The sequence below is a fragment of the Prionailurus viverrinus genome, chromosome C2, assembly GCF_022837055.1.
Source record: "Prionailurus viverrinus isolate Anna chromosome C2, UM_Priviv_1.0, whole genome shotgun sequence".
Taxonomy (NCBI): Eukaryota; Metazoa; Chordata; class Mammalia; order Carnivora; family Felidae; genus Prionailurus; species Prionailurus viverrinus.
The window spans coordinates 130,570,991-130,596,629 of record NC_062569.1 but is presented as its reverse complement, the minus strand read 5'-3'; the positions used below and the strand labels follow the sequence as shown (position 1 = coordinate 130,596,629).

Here is a 25,639-nt window from a genome sequence, read left to right as displayed (position 1 = left end):
TATCACCACCAGGATATTCATATTTCCCCAGGCACTCCTCTGTGTCTGTGTGTGTGTGTGTAGTTCTGTACAATTTAATCATACGTTTAAGGCTAGTATCTGTCACTACAGTGAAGATCGTGAACAGTTCCATCACCACAAGGATCCTTTGGGTGATACTTTTATAACCACATATACCATCCTGTCCTGCTTTTCTAAAATTTTGTCATTTTGCTCTTAATGATAGAGAACAAACTGAGGGTTGATGGAGGGAGGTGCGTGTGGGATGGGCTAGGTGAGTGATGGGTATTAAGGAGGACACTTGTGATGAGTACTGGGTGTTGTATATAAGTGGTGAATCACTGAATTCTCCTGAAACCAATATTGCCCTGTATGTTAACTAACTAAAGTTTAAATTTAAAAAAAAGAAAAAAAAAGAAGATACAATAAAAAATAAATAAAATTTTGTCATTTTGAAAATGTTATATGAAGGGACTCATTCAGTATGTGACCTTTTAATTGCCTCTTTTTTTTTTTTCACTCAGCTTCTCTGGAGGTTTATCCATCATTCCTTTTTATTGCTGAGTAGTATTCCATGGTATATATGTACTACAGATGGTTTAATTGTTCATCTCTTGAAGGACACGAGGGATATTTTTAATTTTGGCTTTATGAATAAAGCTATGAACATTTATATACAAGTTTTTGTGTGAATTTAAGTTTTTATTTCTCCAAAGGCCTAAGAAATGCACTTGCTAGGTCAGAAGATAATTAACTTTATAAGAAATTGACCAAGTGTTTTTCAGAGTGCTGTATCATTTTGCAATCCCCTCAGCAAAGTATGAGTGATCCAATTTCTCTGATTTCTTACTAATAATTGGTGTTGTCATTATTTAAAAAAATTATTCATTCTAATAGGTGGATAGTGATGCCATATTGTGGTTTTAATTTTTGTTACCCTGATGGTTTATAATAATGAATATCTTTTCTGTATATCCTCTTTGGTGAAATGTGTGTTCATATCCTTTGCCTATTTCTTAACTGGATATTTTATTTTATTTTATTTTATTTTATTTTATTTTATTTTATTTATTTTTATTTTATTTTACATTATTTATTTTTTTTATATTTTACATCCAAATTAGCATATAGTGCAACAATGATTTCAGGTGTAGATTCCTTAGTGTCCCTTACCCATTTAACCCATCCCCCCTCCCACAACCCCTCCAGTAACCCTCAGTTTGTTCTCCATATTTATGAGTCACTTCTGTTTTGTCCCCCTCCCTGTTTTTATATTATTTTTGTTTCCCTTCCCTTATGTTCATCTGTTTCGTCTCTTAAAGTCCTCATATGAGTGAAGTCATATGATATTTGTCTTTCTCTGACTAATTTCACTTAGCATAATACCCTCCAATTCCATCCACGTAGTTGCAAATGGCAAGATTTCATTCTTTTTAATGGCCGAGTAATACTCCATGGTATATATGTATACCACTTCTTCTTTATCCATTCATCCACCCATCGATGGACATTTGGGCTCTTTCCATACTTTGGCTATTGTTGATAGTGCTGCTATAAACATGGGGTGCATGTGTCCCTCCGAAACAGCACACCTGTATCCCGTGGGTAAATGCCTAGTAGTGCAATTGCTGGGTCGTAGGGTAGGTCTATTTTTAGTTTTTTGAGGAACCTCCATACTGTTTCCCAGAGTGGCTGTGTGAGCTTGCATTCCCACCAACAATGCAAAAGAGATCCTCTTCCTCTGCATCCTCGCCAACATCTGTTGTTGCCTGAGCTGTTAATGTTAGCCATTCTGACAGGTGTAAGGTGGTATCTCATTGTGGTTTTGATTTGTATTTCCTTGATGATGAGTGATGTTGGGCATTTTTTCATGTGTCAGTTGGCCATCTGGATGTCTGCTTTGGAGAGGTGTCTATTCATGTCTTTTGCCCATTTCCTCACTGGATTATTTGTTTTTTGGGTGTTGAGTTTGATAAGTTCTTTATAGATTTTGGATACTAACCCTTTATCTGATATGTCGTTTGCAAATATCATCTCCCATCATGTCGGTTGCCTTTTAGTTTTGCTGATTGTTTCCTTTGCTGTGCAGAAGCTTTTATTTTGATGAGGTCCCAGAACTTCATTTTTGCTTTTGTTTCCCTTGCCTCTGAAAACATGTTGAGTAAGAAGTTGCTGTGGCCAAGATCATAGAGGCTTTTGCCTGCTTTCTCCTTGAGGATTTTGATGGCTTCCTTTCTTACATTTAGGTCTTTCATCCATTTTGGGTTTATTTTTGTGTATGGTGTAAGAAAGTGGTCCAGGTTCATTCTTCTGCATGTCGCTGTCCAGTTTTCCCAGCACCCCTTGAAGAGACTGTCTTTATTCTATTGGATATTCTTTTCTGCTTTGTCAAAGATTAGTTGTCCATACGTTTGTGGGTCCATTTCTTGGTTCTGTATTCTGATCCATTGATCTGAGTATCTGTTTTTGTGCCAGTACCATACTGTCTTCATGATTACAGCCTTGTAGTACAGCTTGAAGTCTGGGATTGTGAGGCCTTCTGCTTTGGTTTCCTTTTTCAAGATTGCTTTGGCTATTTGGGGTCTTTTCTGGTTCCATACAAATTTTAGGATTATTTGTTCTAGCTCTGTGAAGACTTTTGGTATTATTTAGATAGGGATTGCATTGAATATGTAGATTGCTTTGGGTAGTATCGACATTTTAACAATATTTGTTCTTCCTATCCAGGAGCATGGAATCTTTTTCCATTTTTTTTGTGTCTTCTTCAATTTCTTTCATAAGCTTTCTATAGCTTTCAGTGTATAGATTTTTCATCTCTTTGGTTAGATTTATTCCTAGGTGTTTTATGGTAAATTTACAATTGTAAATGGGATCTATTCTTTGATTTCTCTTTCTGTTGCTTCATTGTTGGTGTATAGGAATGCATACGATTTCTGTGCATTGATTTTATATGCTGCAGTGTTGCTGAATTCATGAATCAGTTCTATGAGTTTTTGGTGGAATCTTTAGGGTTTTCCATATAGAGTATCATGTCATCTGCGAAGAGGGAAAGTTTGACCTCCTCCTGGCCGATTTGGATGCCTTTTATTTCTTTGTGTTGTCTGATTGCAGAGGCTTCCAATACTATGTTGAATAACAGTGGCGAGAGTGGACATCCCCATCTTGTTCGTGACCTTAGGGGGGCAGCTCTCAGTTTTTCCCCATTGAGGATGATAATAGCATAGGGTCATTCATATATGGCTTTTATGATCTCTAAGTATGCTCCTTCTATCCCTACTTTCTTGAGGGTTTTCATCAAGAAAGGATGCTGTATTTTGTCAGATGCTTTCTCTGCATCTATTGAGAGGATCATATGGTTCTTATCCTTTCTTTTATTGATGTGATCAATCACATTAATTGTTTTGTGGATATTGAACCAGCCCTGCATCCCAGGTATAAATGCCACTTGGTTGTGGTGAATAATGTTTTTAATGTATTGTTGGAGTCGGTTGGCTAATATCTTGTTGAGGATTTTTGCATCCATGTTCATCAGGGAAATTGGTCTATAGTTCTCCTTTTTAGTGGGGTCTCTGTATGGTTTTGGAATCAAGGTAATGCTGGCTTCGTAGGAAGAGTTTGGAAGTTTTCCTTCCATTTCTATTTTTTGGAGCAGCTTCAAGAGAATAGGTGTTAACTCTTCCTTAAATGTTTTGTAGAATTATGCTGTAAAGCCATCCAGCCCTGGACTCTTGTTTTTTGGCAGATTTTTTATTACTAATTCGATTTCCTTACTGGTTATGGTCTGTTCAAATTTTCTATTTCTTCCTGTTTCAGTTTTGGTAGTGTATATGTTTCTAGGAATTTGTCCATTTCTTCCAGATTGCCCATTTTATTGACATATAATTTCTCATAATATTCTCTTGTTATTGTTTTTATTTCTGCAGTGTAGGTTGTGATCTCTCCTCTTTCATTCTTGATTTTATTTATTTGGGTGATTTCCTTTTTCTTTTTGATCAGACTGGCTAATGGTTTATCAATTTTGTTAATTCTTTTAAAGAATTAACATTGACCTGTTCTACTGTTTTTTTGGTTTCGTTAGCATTAGTTTCTGCTCTAATCTTTATTATTTCCTGTCTTCTGCTGGTTTTGGGTTTTATTTGCTGTTCTTTTTCCAGTTCTTTAAGGCGTAAGGTTAGGTTGTGTATCTGAGATCTTCCTTCTTTAGAAAGGCCTGGATTGCTATATACTTTCCTCTTATGACTGCCTTTGCTGCGTCCCAGAGATTTTGATTGTGGTGTTATCATTTTCATTGGCTTCCATATACTTTTTAATTTCCTCTTTAACTGCTTGGTTAGCCCATTCATTCTTTAGTAGGATGTTGTTCAGTCTTCGAGTATTTGTTACCTTTCCACATTTTTTCTTGTGGTTGATTTCGAGTTTCATAGCGTTGTGGTCTGAAAATATGCATGGTATGATCTCGATCTTTTTATACTTGCTGAGGGCTGTTATGTCCTAGCATGTGGTCTATTCTGGAGAACGTTCCATGTGCACTGGAAAAGAATGTGTATTCTGCTGCTTTAGGATGAAATGCTCTGAATATATCTGTTAAGTCAGTCTGGTCCAGTGTGTCATTCAAAGCCATTGTTTCCTTGTTGATTTTATGATTAGATGATCTGTCCATTGCTGTGAGTGGGGTGTTGAAGTCTCCTACTATTATGGTATTACTATTGATGAGTTTCTTTATGTTTGTGATTAATTGATTTATATATTTGGGTGCTTTCACATTTGGCACATAAATGTTTATGATTGTTAGGTCCTCTTGGTGAATACATTCCTTGATTATGATACAATGCCCTTCTGCATTTCTTGATACAGTCTTTATTTTAAAGTCTAGATTGTCTCATACAAGTATGGCTACTCCGGCTTTCTTTTGTTGACTATAAGCATGATAGATGGTTCTCCATCTCCTTATTTTCAATTGAAAGGTGTCTTTAGGTCTAAAGTGGGTCTCTTGTAAACAAATGGATCTTGTTTTCTTATCTATTCTGTTACCCTATGTCTTTTAATTGGAGCATTGAGTCCATTGACATTTAATGGGTGAGTACTGAAATATATGAATTTATTTCCATTATGATGCTTAGAGTTTCTGGTGGTGTTCTCTGGTCCTTTCTAATCTTTGTTGCTTTTGGTATTTATTTATTTATTTATTTGTTTATTTATTTATAATTTCATCTTTTCTCCTCTCAGAGAGTTCCCCTTAAAATTTCTTGCAGGGCTGGTTTAGTGGTCACAAACTCCTTTAATTTTTGTTTGTCTGGGAAACTTTTTATCTCTCCTTCTATTTTGAATGACAGCCTTTCTGGATAAAGAATTTTTGGCTCCATATTTTTCTGATTCAACACATTAAATATATCCTACCACTCCTTTCTGGCCTGCTAAGTTTCTCTGGATAGGTCTGCTGCACACCTGATTGGTCTTCCCTTGTAGGTTAGGGAGTTTTTTCCCCTTGTTGCTTTCATGATTCTCTTCTTTCCTGAGTATTTTGTGAATTTGACTATGATGTGCTTTGCTGATGGTCGGTTTTTGTTGACTCTAATGGGGGTCCTCTGTGCTTACTGGATTGTGATGTCTGTATCTTTCCCCAGGTTAGGAAAGTTTTCTGCTATGTTTTGCTCACATAACCCTTCTACCCCTATTTGTCTCTCTTTCTCTTCTGGACCCCTATGATTCTGATGTTGTTCCTTTTTAATGAGTAACTGATTTCTCTAATTCTTAAATCATGCTCTTTTGCCTTAATGTCCCTCTTTTTTCTGCTTCATAATTCTCCATAATTTTGTCCTCTATATTGCTGATTCTCTGTTCTGCCTCATCCATCCTTGCCCCTGAGGCATCCACCCATGATTGCGGCTCAGGTGTAGCATTTTTTATTTCATCCTGACTAGTTTTTACTTCTTTTATCTCTGCAGAAAGGGATTCTAATCTATTTTTAACTCCAGCTGGTATTCTTATTATCATGATTCTGAATTCTGGTTCAGATATCTTGCTTGTATCTGTGTTGGTTAAATCCCTTGCTGTCGTTTCTTTGTGCTCTTTTCTTTTGGGGTGAATTCCTTCGTTTTGTCATTTTGAAGGGAGAAAAGGAATTAATGAGGTAGAAAAATTAAAATTAAAAAAATATTAAAATTAAAAAACTAAAAACACACTCATACAAAAAATCGAATAAATGATGCTAGATCCTGGGTGTCTTTTGGTTTGGGTGTTGAAAGTGGTTTGATAGATTAGAGAAAAAAGGGGGAAACAAAGGAAATTGAGAATTTGAAAAAAATGAAAACACTGAAATAGACTAAAATGAAATGATGGAAGTAAAATAGAATTTGAAAAAAATTACACAAAAGTAAAGAATATAGTAGAAAAAATTAAAGAAATATATTTTTAATAGAATTTAAAAATAAATATAACTTTTTTCTCTTTCTGTATTCAAGAAAAAGAGGTGAAAAAAAGAAAAAAAGAAAATTGAACAATTGGACCTGCTAACAGATTGAAATAGTACTTAAATTACTTCATTTTCCCCTGGAAGTCAGACTATGAAGCACTTTATAGTACATAAACTGAGCAAGCAGTGAGACTTGTGTTCTTGAAGAGCTTGGTCAGCCCAGTTGGTCGGGGCTTAGTGTAACGGCTCCCTTATCCACTAGATGGTGCTGCTAGCATAGTGGGGTGGATTGTTGTGGCACTTGTAGGTGCATATGCGCATGTGTGGGAGCAGTAAAAATGGTGTCACCCAACTACTCAGTCTCTAGTATTGGAACTCTTTTCTCCCTGATCAGCAATCGTGCACCCATCCTTCATCTTCAGCTTCTGTCCACTCGCCGCTTCCACACCATTAGTGACCAGACCCCAGGTAGCACCTCCCTCCAGAGTTTTGTCTCAGATGCCGCTGCCTTCCCCATCCCCCCACTTCTGAGGTACTGTGGCTTTGACCTGCTCTGCCCCTCTGCGGAGGGTCTCACAGAGCAATAGTCGGGTGCCGGCCACACCCAGGAATGCTTGCGGGATCATGCTGCTGCCGATGCCCACTAACTGCGGCTGGGTGCTAGCCCGCCCCAGAAAAAGTTTGTGAGACAGTGTAGCAGCAGCACCTCAGGAGTATGGAAAATAATAACACACATCTGGCACCAGGCTTCACCCCCAATGACCTTGTTCCAGCACCAGTGAATGTGGCCCTTCTCTGGGGTCTGCTGGGCACAGGTGGCCTCACAGCCTCTACCAAACATCCTTCCAGCAGTGGAACCGCTTCTCTCCAGCAGTGGAACCGCTTCTCCCCTTGTAGCCCAAGAACCTGTCGGACCCCACTCTGCCCCTGGGGATTCACCCTTTACACCAGACCACCGTCAGGTATTGAGCTGCAGAGTTTCAGACTGTGATCCCCTTGTTTACAGTCTTAATGGAATTTAAGCCCTCTCCTTTCTCCTTTCTCCCTTTTTAGTTCAGTCCCTGCAGCTGTTTCCAATTTTCCACTTTCTCTCCAGCTGCTTTTAGGGAGGGGTGCTTTCCCCTTATTCTCCCCCACCATGTCCATCCTCTCTCTGCATGCAAAAGCAGTTCCCTGCCCTCCATGTTTTCTCTCTCCCCAAGTTCACCTCTCCATGCCACGTACCTGCTGAATTCTGTGGTTCAGGTTGTGTAGATTGTTGTGTTAATCCTCAGATTAGGTTTTTAGGTGTGCAGGATGGTTTAGTGTTGGGCTGGCTGTATTTCATGGATGTGAGACACACAAAAACCTTCCATGCTGTTTCGCCATCTTGGCTCCTCCTCCCAGTTTTCTGAAGTTTAGTTTTGAGATGACATGGTGAGGATTTGTTTGGTATCCTGTTTACATTCACTCAGCTTCTTGAATCTTCATGTTAGTTTCCTTCACCAAATTTAGAAAGTCCTCAGCCATCAGCCATCATTTCTTTGAATACTCTTTCAGCCTCACTCTCCTTTCTCTCTTTTTGATATGATGATAACACAGAAATTACATCTTTTGTTTAGTCCCACAAGTGTCTGAGGCCCTGTTAATTTTTTCCCCCTCAATCTCTTTTCTCTACATTGCTGAGATTGAGTGCCAAATTGATCTGTCTTCAGATTCACTGATTTCTATCCTTTATCATCCACTCTACCGTCAGGCACATGCAATGAGTTATATATACATTACTGTAGTTTTTACTTATGTAATTTCTACTTTATTTTCCAGTTTCTATTTTTTTGCTCAGATTTTTCTATTCATTTTTTTTCAAGAAACTGACTTTGAAGCATTTTTATAATGGCTTCTTTGAAATCCTTGTCAGATAATCCTAGCATCTGATTCATCTCAGTGTTGGCATCAGTTGATTTCCTTTCTCACCAACGTTGTGATTGTCTTTGTTCTTGGTATAATGGGCAATTTTCAATAATGTTTTGAGCATTTTGTCTATTATGTTGGAATTTGAGTCCTATTTAAATCTTTTATTTTGAGCAGGCAGCTATTGTTTAGATGTTAGCTTTATTCTGAGACTATGGCTTCTTAGATGTATAAAAGTTCAGGATTTTTATAGTTGCCTGGTGACTTCCTTCTTTTTTTCTTTGTACATAAAATTGCCTCCTGATTTTATCTGATTCTATCACAACAATTTGTCTCATAGACCCCTTGAATCTGTGTCTTTTTTTCCATATTGAATATTATGTTCTATAGTATTTTATTTCACTTGTTGTTTAACAATTAGTATTTATTATGGATGCTATTACATCAAATACTCTATTTACCAGTTGTTTTTCTACATTTTATCTGGACTTCTTCTCCCTCCCCTACTTCTTCCTTTTGGGTTTAACTTCTATCTTACTGAGTTCCTTTACTTAGCATCATGCCTCCTGTGCATGGAAGCTGACATGCATCCTCTGTCTCCATGCTAAATCTAGTTCCCAAGTCGTGTAGGGATCCAGGGCTTCAGTCCTCCTTATGTTTTGCCTTTATTTTCTCTTCCTTTCTGCCTTGTGATATTTTCCCTGCCTTCATCTGAGCTTGGTTTTGTATTTAATTTATGGATTGTACAGTCATCATTTCCAGGTACTTGTAACACGAGATGGGCTTTTTCTGTGACATCTTAATATGTCAGATATGTCATGATACCAGAAATCATCAGAGAGAGTCTGAACACCTACTTTTCCGGGTGAGGTGAAACAGTCTTTTGTCTAAAGCTGGGGAGTCACTTCAGAGTAAGAAGTGGTTCTTCAGTCTCTTGTGTTAGAATTTCTTGAGGTCCAGTGGTAAATAAATTATCTCATTTAAGGTGGTACTAAGTAAGCATCAGGCATAAAACAAGAAGTTACTCTTGTCTGTTCGGTAGCAACAGTTAACACCTAGCCTGCATGGTTTTACTACATGTATTTCTCACAAGATAATTTCATACATTCCATGTTCTGTTTTTATATGTTTTCTTCTAAGAAATAGTTCACAGTACAGGGACTAGTGTCTACCTCCCTTATATAAAGTATGATGGAGATGGACTGTACATTCTAGTCCATAAGTTACAATATCACAACAGGATTGGGATAGAACTAAAAGAATGGGTATTGCCTTACACTGGATTGCAGCCAAATGTAGCCCACTTGGCTGTTATTGGTACTATGGAATGGGCATCTAAGCAATAATAGCATCGTGCTTGAAATATAGGAGGAAGAGTGGATATTGATGTTAGTTGGTAAAAGGGGTAGATGTAGTGCATACTTAAAAATGTCTCTTTGATGTGAATTTAAATCCTCCCTCTGGGTATTTCCTGTCCAGATGTGTTAATATTTTCTCATCATAGAAATGAAAGTGTCTTAAACTTGCTTTCTTAGCTAATCTTCTAGCTCATGTTTGGAAGTGGTAGCAATGGGATCTTGAAGCAGTCTGTCCTGTGATTTTGGGGCAGTGTTTCTGGCTGAGCCTTGTTCTCTGGCCCTGAATGCTTGTTTGAGCTACATATTCCTTAATAAATTCTTCTGTGCTAAAAAAAAAATCTCACAGGGAGTCAGAACTTTCTCTATAGTTCAGAAAACACTGAGTATGGGGGTGAGTTCAGTATCCTTGCCTCTGAAATATGTATCAATTTTTAGCTGGGAATTTTTTCTTCCTCTTTTATTTTTTTAAATTTAAATCCAAGTTATTTAACATTTTATGTAGTAATGGCTTCAGAAGTAGAATTTAGTGATTCATCATTTACATTTAACCCCCAGTGCTCATCCTGATAACTGCCCTCCTTAATGCCTGTCACCCAGTTAGCTCATCCTCTCACCCCATACCCCTTCAGCAACCCTCAGTTATCTGTATTTTAGAGTCTGTTATGTTTGACCCCCTTTCTATTTTTATCTTATTTTTCCTTCCCTTTCCCTATGTTCATCTGTTTTGTTTCATAAATTTCACACATGAGTGAAATCATATGATACTTATCTTTCTCTGACTGACTTATTTCACTTAAGCATACATAATACACTCTAGTTCCATTGACATTGTTGCAAATGGCAAGATTTTATTCTTTTTGATCACCGAGTAATATTCCTGTGTGTGTGTGTGTGTGTGTGTGTGTGTGTGTGTGTGTGTGAGTGGACATTTGGGATCTTTTCACAATTTGGCTATTGGCAATAGTGCTGCTTTAAACATTGGGGTGCATGTGCCTCTTCGAATCAGCATTTTGTGTCCTTTGGGTAAATACTTAATATTGCAATTGCTGGGCCATAAGGTAGTTCTATTTTCAAATTTTGGAGGAACCTCCATACTGTTTTCCAGAGTGGCTCCACCAGTTTGCATTCCCACCAACAGTGCAAAAGGGTTCTCCTTTCTCTGCATCCTTGCCAACATCTCTTGTTTCCTGAGTCATTCACTTTAGCCATTTTGACAAGTGTGAGGTGGTATTTTATTGTGGTTTTGATTTGTAGTTCCCTGGTGATGAGTGATGTTAAGCATCCTTTTAGGTCTCTGTTAGCCATCTGGATATCTTCTTTGGAAAAGTGTCTGTTGATGTCTTTTTCCCATTTCTTCACAGGATTATTTGTTTTTTGGGTGTTGAGTTTGACATGTTCTTTAAGGTTTTGGATACTAACATTTTATCCGATATATCATTTGCAAATATCTCATCTTATTCTATCGGTTGCCTTTTAGTTTTGCTTATTGTTTCCTTCACTATGCAGAACCTTTTCATCTCAATAAAGTCCCAATAATTCATTTTTGCTTTTGTGTCCCTTACCTCCAGGGATATGTTTAGTAAGAAGTTACTGTGGCCAACGTCAAAGAGGTTGTTGAATGTTTTCTTCTCTAGGATTTTGATGGTTTCCTGTCTTACAATTAGGTCTTTCTTCCATTTTGAGTTTATTTTCGTGTATGGTGTAAGAAAGTGGTCCAGGTTCATTCTTTTGCATGTCGCTGTCCAGTTTTCCCAACACCATTTGCTTAAGAGACTGTCTTTTTTCCACTGGATATTCTTTCCTGCTTTGTCAAAGATTAGTTGGTCATACATTTTTGGGTCCATTTCTGTATTATTTATTCTGTTCCGTTGATCTATATCTATTTTTGTGTCAGTACCATATTGTCTTGATGATTACAACTTTGTAATACAGCTTAAAGTATGGAATTGTGATGCCTTCAGCTTTGATTTTCTTTTTCAACATTACATTGGCTATTTGAAGTATTTTCTGGTTCCATAAAAATTTTAGAATTGTTTGTTCTAGCTCTGTGAAGAATGCTCATGTTCCTTTGAAAAGGGGTTGCAGTGAATATGTAGACTGCATTGGGTAGTACTGACATTTTAACAACATTTGTTTTTCCAAATCAAAAGCATGGAATATTTTTCCATTTCTTTGTGTCTTCTTCAGTTTTTTTCCCATAAGTGTTATGTAGTTTTCAGTGTACAGATATTTTGACTGGGTATTTTGAATAAGAGATACTACGAGCTGGGATATATAAAAATACTTAATTTTACAGTCATTCCTAAAAAACAATGAAACTGGGAATTATATTTGTCAAGCAATTTTAGCCAAGACAATTCCTCAGATAAATATGGAAACTTATCATATTTATTTTAGGTGTGCTACTGAAAAATAAAAATTGTTTCATTGACCTAAACTATGATTTTTTATGGTTTGCACACCAGTTAGTATTCTCTATTTGGCCAGCTCTTTACCATACCAATGACTTTCTGGCAGGTTTTTCCATTTCTCATTTTCAAGTCTAGTTAAAAATTGACAAAATGAAAATATATTACCCATGTACAAAATGCCCCTTGATATTATGTGCATATATAATATGTGTCTAGATTACATGTATGTAATTACATGTATTACATGTATATTACATATAATACATATATTATACACACATATTTACAAACACACATCTATATCTGTATAGGTACCAAAAATAAGTAGAAAATAATAATAATGTCAATTGCATTCTATATTTTTTGTAGGCTATTATTTTGTTCTCAGTATAACTGTTCTGGATAACAATATGAAAAATGGCTGTATTACATTTAAGTTATTAAACCAGCTTGGAATGGTTGAAGAGTCCAGGGTCTATGAGTAAGTATAATTTAGTAATTTTTTTCTTTCATAAATTAAATGTTTGTTTTCTTGAGCATCCACTTTGGAATATAATACAAATAGTGTAAATTTTTTTCTCCAGAGAGTCTTAAAATATTAAATATTAAAATATCTCAGGTGTTATATTCTAATTCATTCATTGTCTGCAGAAAGATGTGGAATATGAAGTCTACTACTTAAGTTCTTTATGTCATACACACCTAGGGACTACAAACATTAGGAAAACTTTTTTTTTTCTCTTTTGATTGTCATTCCCATGTTCTTCTTCTCAAACTACCTTGGCTTCTATTTCTCTCTAGTTTTCAGGCAACATTGTATTCACAGTGATATGACCAAATGTCAAGTAACTTCTGTCAGTAGAGCGACCCAATTTCAGTATTTCAGAGAAACACTTGCAGCTACAAATCCTACAAAATAGAAGAGGGGTTTTTTTTGCTTAATCTTCTATTTAGCTTTTTGTGTATATATGTATGTTATATATACATATTTTAAAAGTTATCTAATCATCTCAAAGAATATTCTCAGCTTGAATTTGTTGAAGGTATACCTGTCTATTTCATAAGTTCTCAAGCAAGGAAATTCATTTTCTGTTAAATAAAAGAATGGTATGAAGATGCATGCTACTATTAAAATTGTGGTTTCCTCAGGGTGCCTGGGTGGCTCAGTTGGATAAGCGTCCGACTTCAATTCAGGTCATGATCTCTCGGTTTTTGAGTTCGAGCTCTGCGTCAGGCTCTGTGCTGACAGTTCAGAGCCTGGAGCCTGCTTCAGATTCTGTCTCCCTCTCTCTCTGCCCCACCCCCGGGCCCCCATCTCTCTCTATCGAAAATAAATAAACATTAAAAACATTTTTAAATAGTAGTTTCCAACCTGCTGTGCTAGACTTCTAGAAATCTATTAAATAATGTAACTTTTTGAAAGGCTCACAGGTAACATATCTAGTGATGAGATAAAAGAAACACTTTATTTTATTACACCTGGACTTACAACAGTTTGGTTTAAGTTTAGACTGATTACTGATGACATCATTCGAATTTCAGGAAGCATAGTTGGTATATCCAACGTTTACTGTTGTCACAGTCTAGGTAGTTACAATACCTGAATTGACTAAATCTAGTGTGTGATGGGATTCAGACTTGAGTACATCATGACATCCAAATTTATGCAACCATTAAAGTGAACCAGGAAAAAGTCTCAAATTAGTGTCACAAATAACAGCACATTAGTGTCACAAATAACGGCAGTGATGTATGTAATTTTACAGTATTATTATGAACCTTTGTTTAAAATCTAAAATAACGAAAATATACAAAGTAGCCATAGCTCATAATAAACGAAGTTTGTTTTGTAGATAAATCTTTAACACCCTAAAATCCACAAAGAAAATAATAGTAAAAGAAGTATATTATGATCAAATATTGAGAACCTGTGTACTGACATAACATAGAAACTATTTATAGTATCATGGGATACTAAGGCCACTCTTGGAAATAACATTCTGAGTCATAAGTCAGAGAAAATTTTTTTAACTTTGAGATAAATGTATTTTTAATATTAGAGCCTTACCAAATTAGTTTTCATAAAATTTTAAAAGGCTTTGCAGATAATTTAGTAGTTGGATAAAACCTGACCTGAGTGAGCATCAATTATTTTTGTTTTTTCCCTTTTCTCAACTTCTTTTCGGTCACCCAAAGACTATTAAATAAATCAAATCGGGATTTCAATCTAAATTCTTCATTTACATCAAGGCCCATATTTTAATAAGAGAAACTTCAAATTCTTTCCACCTAATTCTCAGCACGATTGACTGGGTTATAATAGTTATTTTGTAATAGTTTATTGCTTTATGTTGCTTAAAATAGTGTATGTATGTGCCTATCTGTGCACACACATATGCATATGATCCTTTATTTATTTTTATGAAATATATGCTTTCTTAGCTTTTGAATCCACTTATTCAACAGTGTTATTCAGCAACACTAAAATTTATTTAGGCGTTTTGCTAAATAATGGATACTCAAACTAAAATAGCACTGTTACGGTTCTTAAGGAAGTCACAGAACACTGAAGGAGACTGATGAGTAATTACAGCTTTAAGTAATAAGATCTATAGTAGCAGAATACTTATATGCTGTGGGTGTATGAAGAGGATGCAAGGAAACATTTAAAGGAGAGATATTGCAATCAAGGAATGGAGACAGTGTTTTCAAAGGCATGGAGATAGGAGAGTATCTGAGTTCAGTAACAGCTCACAGACTACAGTCCTAGAGAAGTTGTTTCCAACTTGTTCAAAAGGCAATGAAATTGTGATTCTTCATTTCCCTTATAAACATCATTGTGTATGCAGAACACCCTGAAATATTGATATATTTTATTCATGTCCTTGAATTAGTGCATTTTTCATGAATGATGATATATTCATGACAAATCTGTCCATCTATTACTGGCCAAGGGCTTTATTGTTTTTCTATTAATAATTCTTTGCTAATAACTTTAGTCATGCTTTGAGATTTAAACTGTTTCAGAAACCAGGGAAGTCAGAGATTTTTAAATGACCTTTTGTTTCCCTCTTCAAAATTAAAATAGGAAGATTTGCTTACTGTAGAAAATGTGTCATATTATACAGTAGAAAATGAGAATCATATATAATTATATCATCCAGGGATGTTCACATTTACTATGTGGTCTACAACTATGTCTCCTCTTCCTTTACCTCCTCTTTTTCCTCTCTTCATTCTGGTATATACCCTTGTGCACACACATTATTTTCTTCATTTAGCAAAATTAGGATCGTACCACAAATGTGTTCTGTATCCTAATTTTTATACTGAATGCTACAGTGCAATCATTTTTTGATGTCGCTAAATATTACTCACACGTTATAATATGCTAAATATAATAATATATAAATATAGGATTTTAAACAAGAGGTATCAATTTTGGACATTCTGGTTGGAAGGATTCCCCCAGAGGATGAGTAATGGGAGATTAGAGTGGCATGTGTCCAAAGAGGTGGAGGTACCTATTATAATAATTTATGTGAGACATGATAGAGGTCTAGACTCAATACGTGGAGGTGTTTCTTCCTTTTTTTTTTTTTTTAGGATTTAGGATAGATATTTTTATGATTAATTAAATATGTGAAAGTTAAGTAAAGAAACCAGTTTCAAGGTAACTAGTTAAATTATGATGCCATTTATTGAGCTAGAAAGTCATGGAGAGGAGCCAGTTTAATCATTCAATATAATTTCTTGAAAGCTTCTATAGGCCAATGACTGTACTAGAAATTAGGGATACAATTCTGGACAAATTAGATTGCTGTCTTTACATAACTTCTGTCTAGTGCAGCAGATAGACTTTACACATACATTATACAAATAAAATGATGATGTTCATCATTCCTCTATTCAAACAGAGGAATCTACACTGAGCTAGGAATTGTGCTAAGTGCTGAAGATACTGTGATGAGAAATATAGACATGGTCCTACCCTCTTTAAGCTTGAAGCCCTAATGAAATATATAACAGTTATAAAAATTAAATAAAACTACATAAATAAAATCTGAAAAATGTCTTGAGGCAAATTATAGTGTGCATGGAAACATGAAATAAGGGATATGAATTAGTGAGGTCACTAAAAGTTTCTCTGAGGACATTTTAGTTGAGACCTAAATGAGGGACAAGATTGATTTTCTTTGCTATATTACAGGACAAAGTATCAACAAATGCACAGATCCTGAAGCAGGAGGGAACATAGCCCATTTCAGGATCTGAAGGAATTTTCTGATGTCTTAGAATGGAGGCAGGATCAGCAAGAGAGATATGAGAGAAGTAGAGAGCCCCTGGATTTTGTAAGAACTAGAACTTGTAAGGCATATTTTGGGATTTATATTTTACTCACTGAGCAAATGAAAATCACTAAAGGGTTTTAGTTGGAGCAGTTTGGTTGGAGCCGGGTTGGATTTTCATTTTGGAAAAACAATTTGACCACAATGTGTTGACAAGGAAAAAGACAGGATGCTGTTGCAAGAATATAGGAAAGGAACAGTGGTGTCTGAGTGCTTGCTGTGGAAATGTATGAATTCAAAGCAGATTCAGGATATTTAGTAGGAATAATCAGTAGGAATTTATGATAGATTGGATGTAGGGATTGAAAGAGGGGGTGATATCAAGGGTGAATCCTAGTTGTCTAGCTTGGGTAATAGGTAGTGATGCCATTTAAAATAATAAGAAAATTTGTTAGTTGTAGGTTTTATTTTTATTTATTTTATTTATTTTTTTGTGAGAGATGGGTGTTGGGAAAGATGTCATTTAGATTTGAACCCTACTGAGTTTTAGACATCCTTAAGGTATGCAGGTACACATGGTGAAAAGCAATAGATCTCAGCAAACAGAGCTCAGATAGAGGCAGAGGTTTGGTGGTCACGAGCAAATAGTTGGTATTTGAAATCATTGAAGTGGATGTGAAATTGTAGGGAGAGATAGCACGTTCCCATCTGGACATACTGACTCTGAAGTATCTCTGAGAAATCTAGATAACGTCTTAGAAATTAGAGATATGAACAATGACATTATATTCCATGAAAGAGGAGGTAATATCAGTTCCTGGGGGTAATAGATATGGGCTTTGAGGAGAGTAATGACAACCTTTTTGGAGCCCAGCTGTTTCGAAGAATCAAAAGCAGGAAAGAGCAGGGATAAATATAAGATGGCACAAGAGCTGGAGACACCACTGGTTGCTCCTCAGCTGTTTTACGTATGATTGTTGCCTTTGCTCAAGCAAATCATTGTCACCTTGAAGGAGGAAATTACCACGACAGATTTTTAAAATTTTTTTTTGCTCTCTCCTCTTTTCTCTTTCCTTCCTTCCTCCTTTCCTCTTCCCCCTCCTCCACCTTCCTCCTGCTCTCCCTCCCTTTCTTTCCTCCTTCTCTTACTTATCCTGCTCCTCCTCCTCCTTCTTCACCTTCTTTGGAGTTTCCTTTGTAGTCAAGCAGATCCTTATTGATCTGACTCCAGGCCCCCCTATGTTTCTGGCACATAGGGGTGAGGAATTTGAGTAGAGTGATGAAGAAGATCATTGACGTGGCTGTGTTTGTTTTGCATTCACTAGCTTTGGAAAGTCATTTGTATGCTCTGATATTCAGTTTTCTCATCTGTAAATGGCAATACTAATAGTACCTAGTAAATGGAGTTGTCAAGATAGTTAGATAAGGTCAAGCATGTCAAGCTTCATTATAGTTCTGGGTACATTGTAAATGCTCAGGAAATTGTACTTATTAAATTCTACATTTATTTTTTTCCTTTTGAATCTGAAGCTTTTGTAATAATTCACAAATATTTGACAAAATGGCACAGATCAATTAAGAATTATTATTTGAGTATCCTGTCCATTCAGGGAACTGTAATAGTTGTTACGGTGTCTAAAACAGGAAGCATAAAATGACTCCTGTAATCTTAGACAAATGTACAATCTAGACACCAAGTCAGAAAGACAAGATGCCCCACTTTTTTCTCAAAAAGTGTCCCCAAATAATTTTGTATGAGGATACCTATATTATTATTTTATTTTGTTTTAATTTATTTTAATAAATACTTCACAAATATGTTTTGGGTTTTTTTCCTTTAAGATTGTTGTTTCTATAATACATTAAGATTATATTGACTTTAGAGTTAAATTAAATTTTAAATTACTAATATGGTGAGCATATTAAATTTTCTGTTTAGGAAGAACAGATCATTTTATCAACTTCAAGAAGTCAAGATTCTTGCTCAGTTTTCAAATGATGTTGTAAATATTTCAGGCATTGGTTTGGGATATTTTCAGAGCTCAAATTGGCAATGTTTCCAATGTAATTACAACATCCATCGTGTCATGGTACAATCACTTACCTATCCAGAAAGGTAAGAAAACTAAATTTTGATTTCAGTATATTATCTTTTAAACTTGAAAATATCAGTATGCTAAGAAATGGCTTAAGAATTCATATGTTCAGATATATGTTTATTGTGTATTTCAGATTATATTTTACACAAATATTAAAATATCTAAAAGGTGCAAAATGCACTTTTAAAATGAAAATTAGTTTGAATGAAGTTTAGTTTGGAGTCGCATTACCTAGGCAAAGAAAAAAAAACACAATCATTTCATTAGATACAATAAAAATGAAAAATGTGAGACAAATATCTGCCTTAGAAGTTGATCAATAATTTCTTACATATACATATATATTTATAGATTGGTTGAGATTCCTTTTGTACAATTCTTTAGATGGGGTTCAATGGCTGAAAACTCTATCACGAAGCATATCATCATAGAAGATAGAAGTCATCAGGACTTTCAATGATTTTTCTCTTTATTTTTATTTGGGAAGAGAAAAAAAATCCATTTTTATCTATTATATATCAGAGTCTAGACATCATGGAGATTCAACCCTAGGAATATATTGACATAAGTGAAGCTCTAGCATATATACAATAACAGCAGGAGGAAAGTCTGACTCCTATGCCTTGGTTTCTCTGTTACATCACAAATATCTCCATTACACAAAAATGTGATACTATCCTGACTTGATGGGGATATTTGAAGATGATAGACTGTATCAGTATTTTTCTTTGTCCATTTAATATGCTTTACTTAGTTCCATGTTCTCACAACTGAAGAGATTTTCCTACTATCCTTGTGCCCATGATATTGATGTACATGTTCACCATGACAGAATTCATATTCCCACAGAAACACCTCTGTGAAAACATTAAGAACCACTAAGACCCCTTTAATGAGTTGACCATCTGTCAATTTGGATATGTGAGATGTGAGTTGTTCCAACTGTGAGTGCCAACTGAGAGTCAATAGCAATGGGTTTGTGAATTGCTAGAAATCACTCTTCTTTAGTTGACTGTAGATCTTTCTTTTTATTTCTCTTTATTTTTCTGTATTTGTATATTTGATTCTCTAGTTACCTTTATATGAATGTTGAACAGAGTAAATAAGAAGTTTTGGAGAATAAAAATAATAAATGACGAGAACATGCATTTAGATGAGGTCTATATTAACAGAGGAAAACTGGATTGTTTGAAGTGTAAATTATTTTGTAACCTTTGGTATGAGAATATTTAGTCACTCAAAAGTCAATAATTAAGATGTCATTATAGTGGAAAAAATCTCAGGGTTATTCTACTTTTCTTTGCCTTTGATTGAAATACCTACCAAAAATGCCAAAATATTTGAAATTTTCAGCTAGAAATATTAGCAGTATTATTCCCTGCCAGAGTATACCAAAGACAGACAGAGAGAGAGAGAGAGAGACACACACACACACACACACACACACACACACACGCACATTAGGGGGTAATGTTTAAAGGACTAGTCTCAAGATTTGTAATCTTCAACTGATCTCTGTATTTATTATCTTAAACATGCAAATGTTCTGGTAAACATAAGAATGCAGACTATACTTGTGTTTCCAAAAGCTAGGTTTTAAAGGGACCAAACTTGTTACACCATCATAGCCTCCTAATTTCCCCCATTAATACTCCTCTGAGCTTAAGGAAGGTATGAACAGAGAAGTTTAGAGGTTGTAGTTTTATAACTTCTGTCTGGTACTTAAGTGTAAAGAATTCATATTGTCCCTGAATGAAGTCTTTTCCCTATATATCACAACTGGAAAAAGAAAAAGAATTTTCTCTTCAGTCTAGAAGCATATAATGTAAGCTTTGGCCAGACACCAGGTATTAGCTAGAACCTTTATACATAAAATAGCACAGAAGCTCAAGATGAGAAAGAGAAGTTTAATTACATACACAAGGACAATAACAGGAACTAAGAATAATCCACCCTTTGTTTATATGGGCAAATGATAGGACTGGATACTGCTTTTATCATTTAAGCAAAAGTGAACAGGAAAAACACAAAAAACGATAACAACAACAGTGACAATGACAACAACAAAATGCTGCCTATTTCAGCATAAGCAACATAGAAAAAAAAGATCTAACAATCAAGATTTAGAAATAAGGTTGACCCTTTAAAAGATTTATTATAGGAAATAGATGGAAATTGTACAAATCATTGCTTGGCGTTCTTAATAATATTTAAGAAAACAGTAATTCATTAAAGAACAAGAGTAGAGCACTTGTTTGTGATTATGAAACAGCTGACTATGATGCAGAGTGAGCTCACAGTTAAACTAAAGACAGTATCAAGTTTAGTATCAACATTAAAAATAAAAAATAGAATTGATCACTAATGTAAAAAACTCATTTTATAATAATTTACAGAATAAGGTGATATACATAATATAAAAGATTGAGGAACAGTTGTTGGGAAAAAATAATTGAAATGCAAAATGTAGCTATCTGGTGTTGTTGAAGAGGAGACACAACAGAAGAACTAAGTGCAGATGTGATACAAGAAAACTGTCTTCAGAAGAAGATACAGATCGCAAATTGATAAACTAAGAACCAGAAACTAAAAGAGACCAATCTTTAGACTCACTTTTATATATTTTATTTTTTAAAATTTGGTGATAAAGAGAGAATTCTGGGGGTGCCTGGGTGGCTTAGTCGGTTAAGTGTCCAACTTTGACTCAGGTCATGATCTCATGACCATGAGACCAAGCCCCACATCAGGCTCTGTGCTGACAGCTCAGAGCCTGGAGCCTGCTTCAGATTCTGTGTCTCCCTGTATCTCTGCCCCTCCCCCAGTTATGCTCTGTCTCTGTCTCAAAACTAAACATAAAAAAATTTTAAAAGATAGAATTCTGTGGGGCACCTGGGTGGCTCAGTCTGTTAAGTGTATGCCTCTTGATTTCGGCTCAGGTCTTAATCTCATGGTTTGTGAGATTGAGCCCCTCATCGGGCTCTGCACTGACAGCATGGAGCCTGCTTAGGATTCTCTCTCTCTCTCTCTCTCTCTCTCTCTCTCTCTCTCAAAATAAATACACAAATAAACTTTTTAAAAAAAGATAGAATTCTGCAAGTATTCAAAGTAATCTTCATAGAGTGGAAGATTAAATGTAGCAACTGACGTGTCCATCAAATGGATGAATGGATCACTATATGTATGTGTGCATATGCGTATGAATGTTATTCATCATAGAGGAAAGAAGAAAGAAGGACATGCTGCAGTTTGTGACAATATGCACGGACCTTGAGGACATTATATTAAGTGATATAAATCAGGGAAGCATAAATACTGTATCACTTGTGTGTAGAATCTAAAAAAGCCCAACTCATAGAAATAGACACTTGAATGGTGGTTACCTGGGCCTAAGGGGCAGATAAAAAGGTAAGATATTGGTAAAAAATACAAATTTCCAGTTATAAGATGAATAAGTTCTGGGGTTATAATGTATAATGTAGTGATTATAGTTAACAGTACTGTATCATATGCTTGAGAGTTGCTACAAGTAAATCTTAAATGTTGTCTACAAAAAAAATGGTAATGGTGGTAATTGTTTTGTAATATATAAGTGTATCTAATCAACATGTTGTATACCTCAAACTTACGCAGTGTTATATGTCAGTTATATCTCAATAAAGGTGAAAAAATAATTAATTTAAAAAGATATCTTACAAATCAGTAATAAAAGGATGAATATATTACGAGGATAAACAGACAAGGACACAAAAGAGAAAATGTACAAACTACAAAAATGATCTGAGCTTTTTATTTTATGTTTTATTTTTCTTTTGTTGTATAAACAATGTGTAATGAAGATGTAAACAAATATACTTTCTAATAGCTGTGGACATTCTGCCAAGTGCTTTCACCTTACCTGTTTCACCAAATGGCTTATTCATTAAAGACCTTATCCCTGCTGCTCAGAGTTCACATGAAGCAAAAGGCAAACTCTGTCACCACCCCCTCAGTTGTCTATTGGTTTTTTTTTTTATTATTATTGTTGCGGTGGTAAGAGCTCTTAACATGAGATTTACATTCAACAAATTTTAAATGCACAATACAATACTGTTTACTATAGGCACAATGTTGTATAGCAGGTAATACAAACAAGCGAATTCCCTACTACAAAAGACAGAAAATCCAACTGCAAGTCCCTAAAGATAAAAGGGTCATGTAGCCAGACATATCTGAAAATCCCATGGAAGATATGGCTCCTGGTTTGTCTGCATTCAAAGAACAGTTCTGTGCTAGCTCTTGGCTTTACCAAGCTTTACATTGCTTCATACTTTGTCTATATAATACCAATTTGGCTGCTACTTGATTCCAAGTTCTAATCCCATGAGGATGGGTGGAGAAAAGGTTTTAAGGTCTCCCTGCATCTCAGTGACTTTGGGCAAGTACATACCTTTGAACCTTACACTGTGGTCAAGGAAATAGATTCTTCTGATTGGCCAAGGAAATAAGTCCTTTGGTTTATGCTTACTCTGAAACAAGATGGAATCAAATTCAGTCAAAGTTTATATATTGAGAGTGGGATAAAGAATGACAAAGGTAATATTATCAAAGAAGATTATATTACCTGAAAGGGGATAGATGCTTGGTGGCAAAAATAACAGGACACTACAGAAAAACTGAAAATATTTAAAAAAAAAAATTTTTTTTTTCAACGTTTATTTATTTTGGGGACAGAGAGAGACAGAGCATGAGCGGGGGAGGGGCAGAGAGAGAGGGAGACACAGAATCGGAAACAGGCTCCAGGCTCTGAGCCATCAGCCCAGAGCCTGACGCGGGGCTCGAACTCACGGACCACGAGATCGTGACCTGGCTGAAGTCGGACGCTTAACCGACTGCACCACCCAGGCGCCCCAAAACTGAAAATATTTTGATAAATCGAGCAAAACATTAATTGAAAGTACATTGGCTTGTAATGTATCCTACTAAAGTTAAATATTGGTTTAACAAAAAAAAAATCAAAATTTGTTTGCCAGATGCAATTAACCTGTGAATGAAGACAAAAAATGAATATTTAAGTGGGAGTACTCAAATTCAGATTTTTCAAGATACTTTAAACAATTTGGGGGTAAGTTAGGTTTTTTAAGTGGTTATATTTATTGTTCTGGATGGCTACAATGTAATATTTTGCCTGTAAAACAACTTGAGATTGAACATTGTAGTAACTCCTCAAATAATTTTGTCCAATATATCTTGGAGGGCTTATAAATACATTTAGACATTTTGTCCTTTTTCAAATTAATTAAATATTTTGATCAATAATTTTGTAGCTTTTGCCTGAATGCTTTACTTACTTCCTGATACTTCTCTAGTTATTTAGTATTGCATTTAGCTGAATGGTTTCAAGATTCTTTTGAAAATACTATACATGGAACTTAAATTTAATGAGAGTATTTAGTTAGGAAAAGGCAACAGTACTGTCTTCAACGTAAAGAGTAATCTTAGAAAACCCATTTACAGTTACATTATTTGTGCTAAAGTCTTCAACCTTGCATTTGTGTCTTTGAAATTGCCTGGCTGAAGGCCGACCCGTGTAGTACTTTGCGGGAATATGAGGATTGGAACTCTAGGACTCTGAAGGGTGTTTACAGGTAGCAATTTTGACATAACTCATTTTACATTTTCCCGAAATTTGTTCATCCTTCTTGAAACTTGTCTTCCATCTTCAATATCCACACCCCACTTTTTCCTATGTCCCCAAATGATGTTCTCTAGGTCACTGTAATTTTGAGAGGTGATATGGGTCAGGAACTCCAAAACAATGTCAACTATGTGAGTAGTGCATGCATATAGTGTTTCTATATGTAATGTAAGCTACACCTCATATAAGAATTAAGTGGTTTTAGGATGACTGGAAATGAGCTTTTTCCTTTCTGTTCTTTTCTTTTCTTTGAGAGATCAAGAGAACGGGGAAAAGGGGCAGAGGAAGAGAGAAATAAGTAGTTTTAGTATGACTGGAAATGAGCTTTTTCTTTTCCCTTTCCTTTCCTTTTCCTTCTTTCCCTTCTTTTCCTTTCCTTTCCTTTCCCTTCCTTTCCTTTCCTTTCCTTTCCTTTCCTTTCCTTTCCTTTCCTTTCCTTTCCTTTCTTTTCTTTGAGAGAGCAAGAGAGTGGGGGAGAGGGGCAGAGGAAGAGAGAATTAAGTAGTTTTAGGACGACTGGAAATGAGCTTTTATTTTCTTTCTTTTCTTTCTTTTCTATTATTTTCTTTGAGAGAGAACAAGACAGCAGGGGAGGCGGCAGGGGAAGAAAGAGAGAGAGAGAGAGAGAGAGAGAGAGAATCTTAAACAGGCTTCATGCTTAGTTTAGAGCCCTATGTGGGGCTCGATCCCACAGCCCTGGGATCATGAGCTGAGTCGGAATCAAGAGTTGGATGCTCAACTGACTGAGCCACCCAGGCACCCAAACTCTCATATTATATACTATTAGCGTCATTATTGAACAAAAATGTTATACCTAAATATTTTTAGAAATTCATTTTTTTAATTATTAAGAGACAAGATAGTTTTATTCATATTCTCCTAACATTGTTTTAGATTAAAATTCTCTTGCGGTTATATAAGGATTTTTAAAATATTTGATAATTGAAATAAGTGGTTCTCTTTAATTTGCTTAAAAGTTATGATGACATAATTCCAATTTGCAGTTGTAAAACTGGACAACATAATCAGGGTTTTCAAGTTGTAATCATAAAAGGTACAACACATATATTTTCACTATGCTGTTAGGTGCAGTTATAGTTATTACACAAATATCCAATAAGCAATACAAATCTTAACAACATTCAATTAAAAGTACCTTACATAAATATATAACAAACAAATATATTTTCAGTCAATCCTTACTGTTCATAAAACAGTTTTTTTTTGTATATTTGTCTTGTGATTTAATTTGCTCTAAATATTTTCAGTGGCAGAATATACATAAAGTTTATATTTGGATGATAATAGATGGTCAATTAAAGCAATCCCTTTTTTCTCATTTTTCTTCTGTTCTCTTGTTGGTCCTTAATTTAACTTTTCTTAGACCTCATTTAACCTGTAAGTACACAGCTAGAGCAAAAGATTGACCAAGCCAATAATTACATGAAAGAGATCTGTTTGTCTTGCTAAAGCAATTCATCCTTAAAATGCCTCATTCCCAATATT

At 35.3% G+C, this 25,639-nt stretch overlaps 1 protein-coding gene across 8 annotated transcripts in view; it reads left to right on the top strand.

Moving 5' to 3' along the window:
• LIPI (lipase I) overlaps positions 1–25,639 on the top strand; it is a 79,926-nt gene that overhangs the window by 38,566 nt on the left and 15,721 nt on the right. For 7 of the 8 annotated variants that reach the window (XR_007155445.1, XM_047873969.1, XM_047873968.1 and 4 more), the window contains 2 exons: positions 12,441–12,552; positions 18,300–18,476. Coding sequence is in view for 7 of the 8 variants with exons in the window: in XM_047873969.1 (XP_047729925.1) it covers positions 12,441–12,552; positions 18,300–18,476 (289 nt within the window). In the remaining variant the exon portion in view is untranslated. Of the gene's footprint in view, positions 1–12,440; positions 12,553–18,299; positions 18,477–23,468; positions 23,518–25,639 lie in introns of those variants that run through there. The other variant, XM_047873971.1, reaches the window with a different exon arrangement.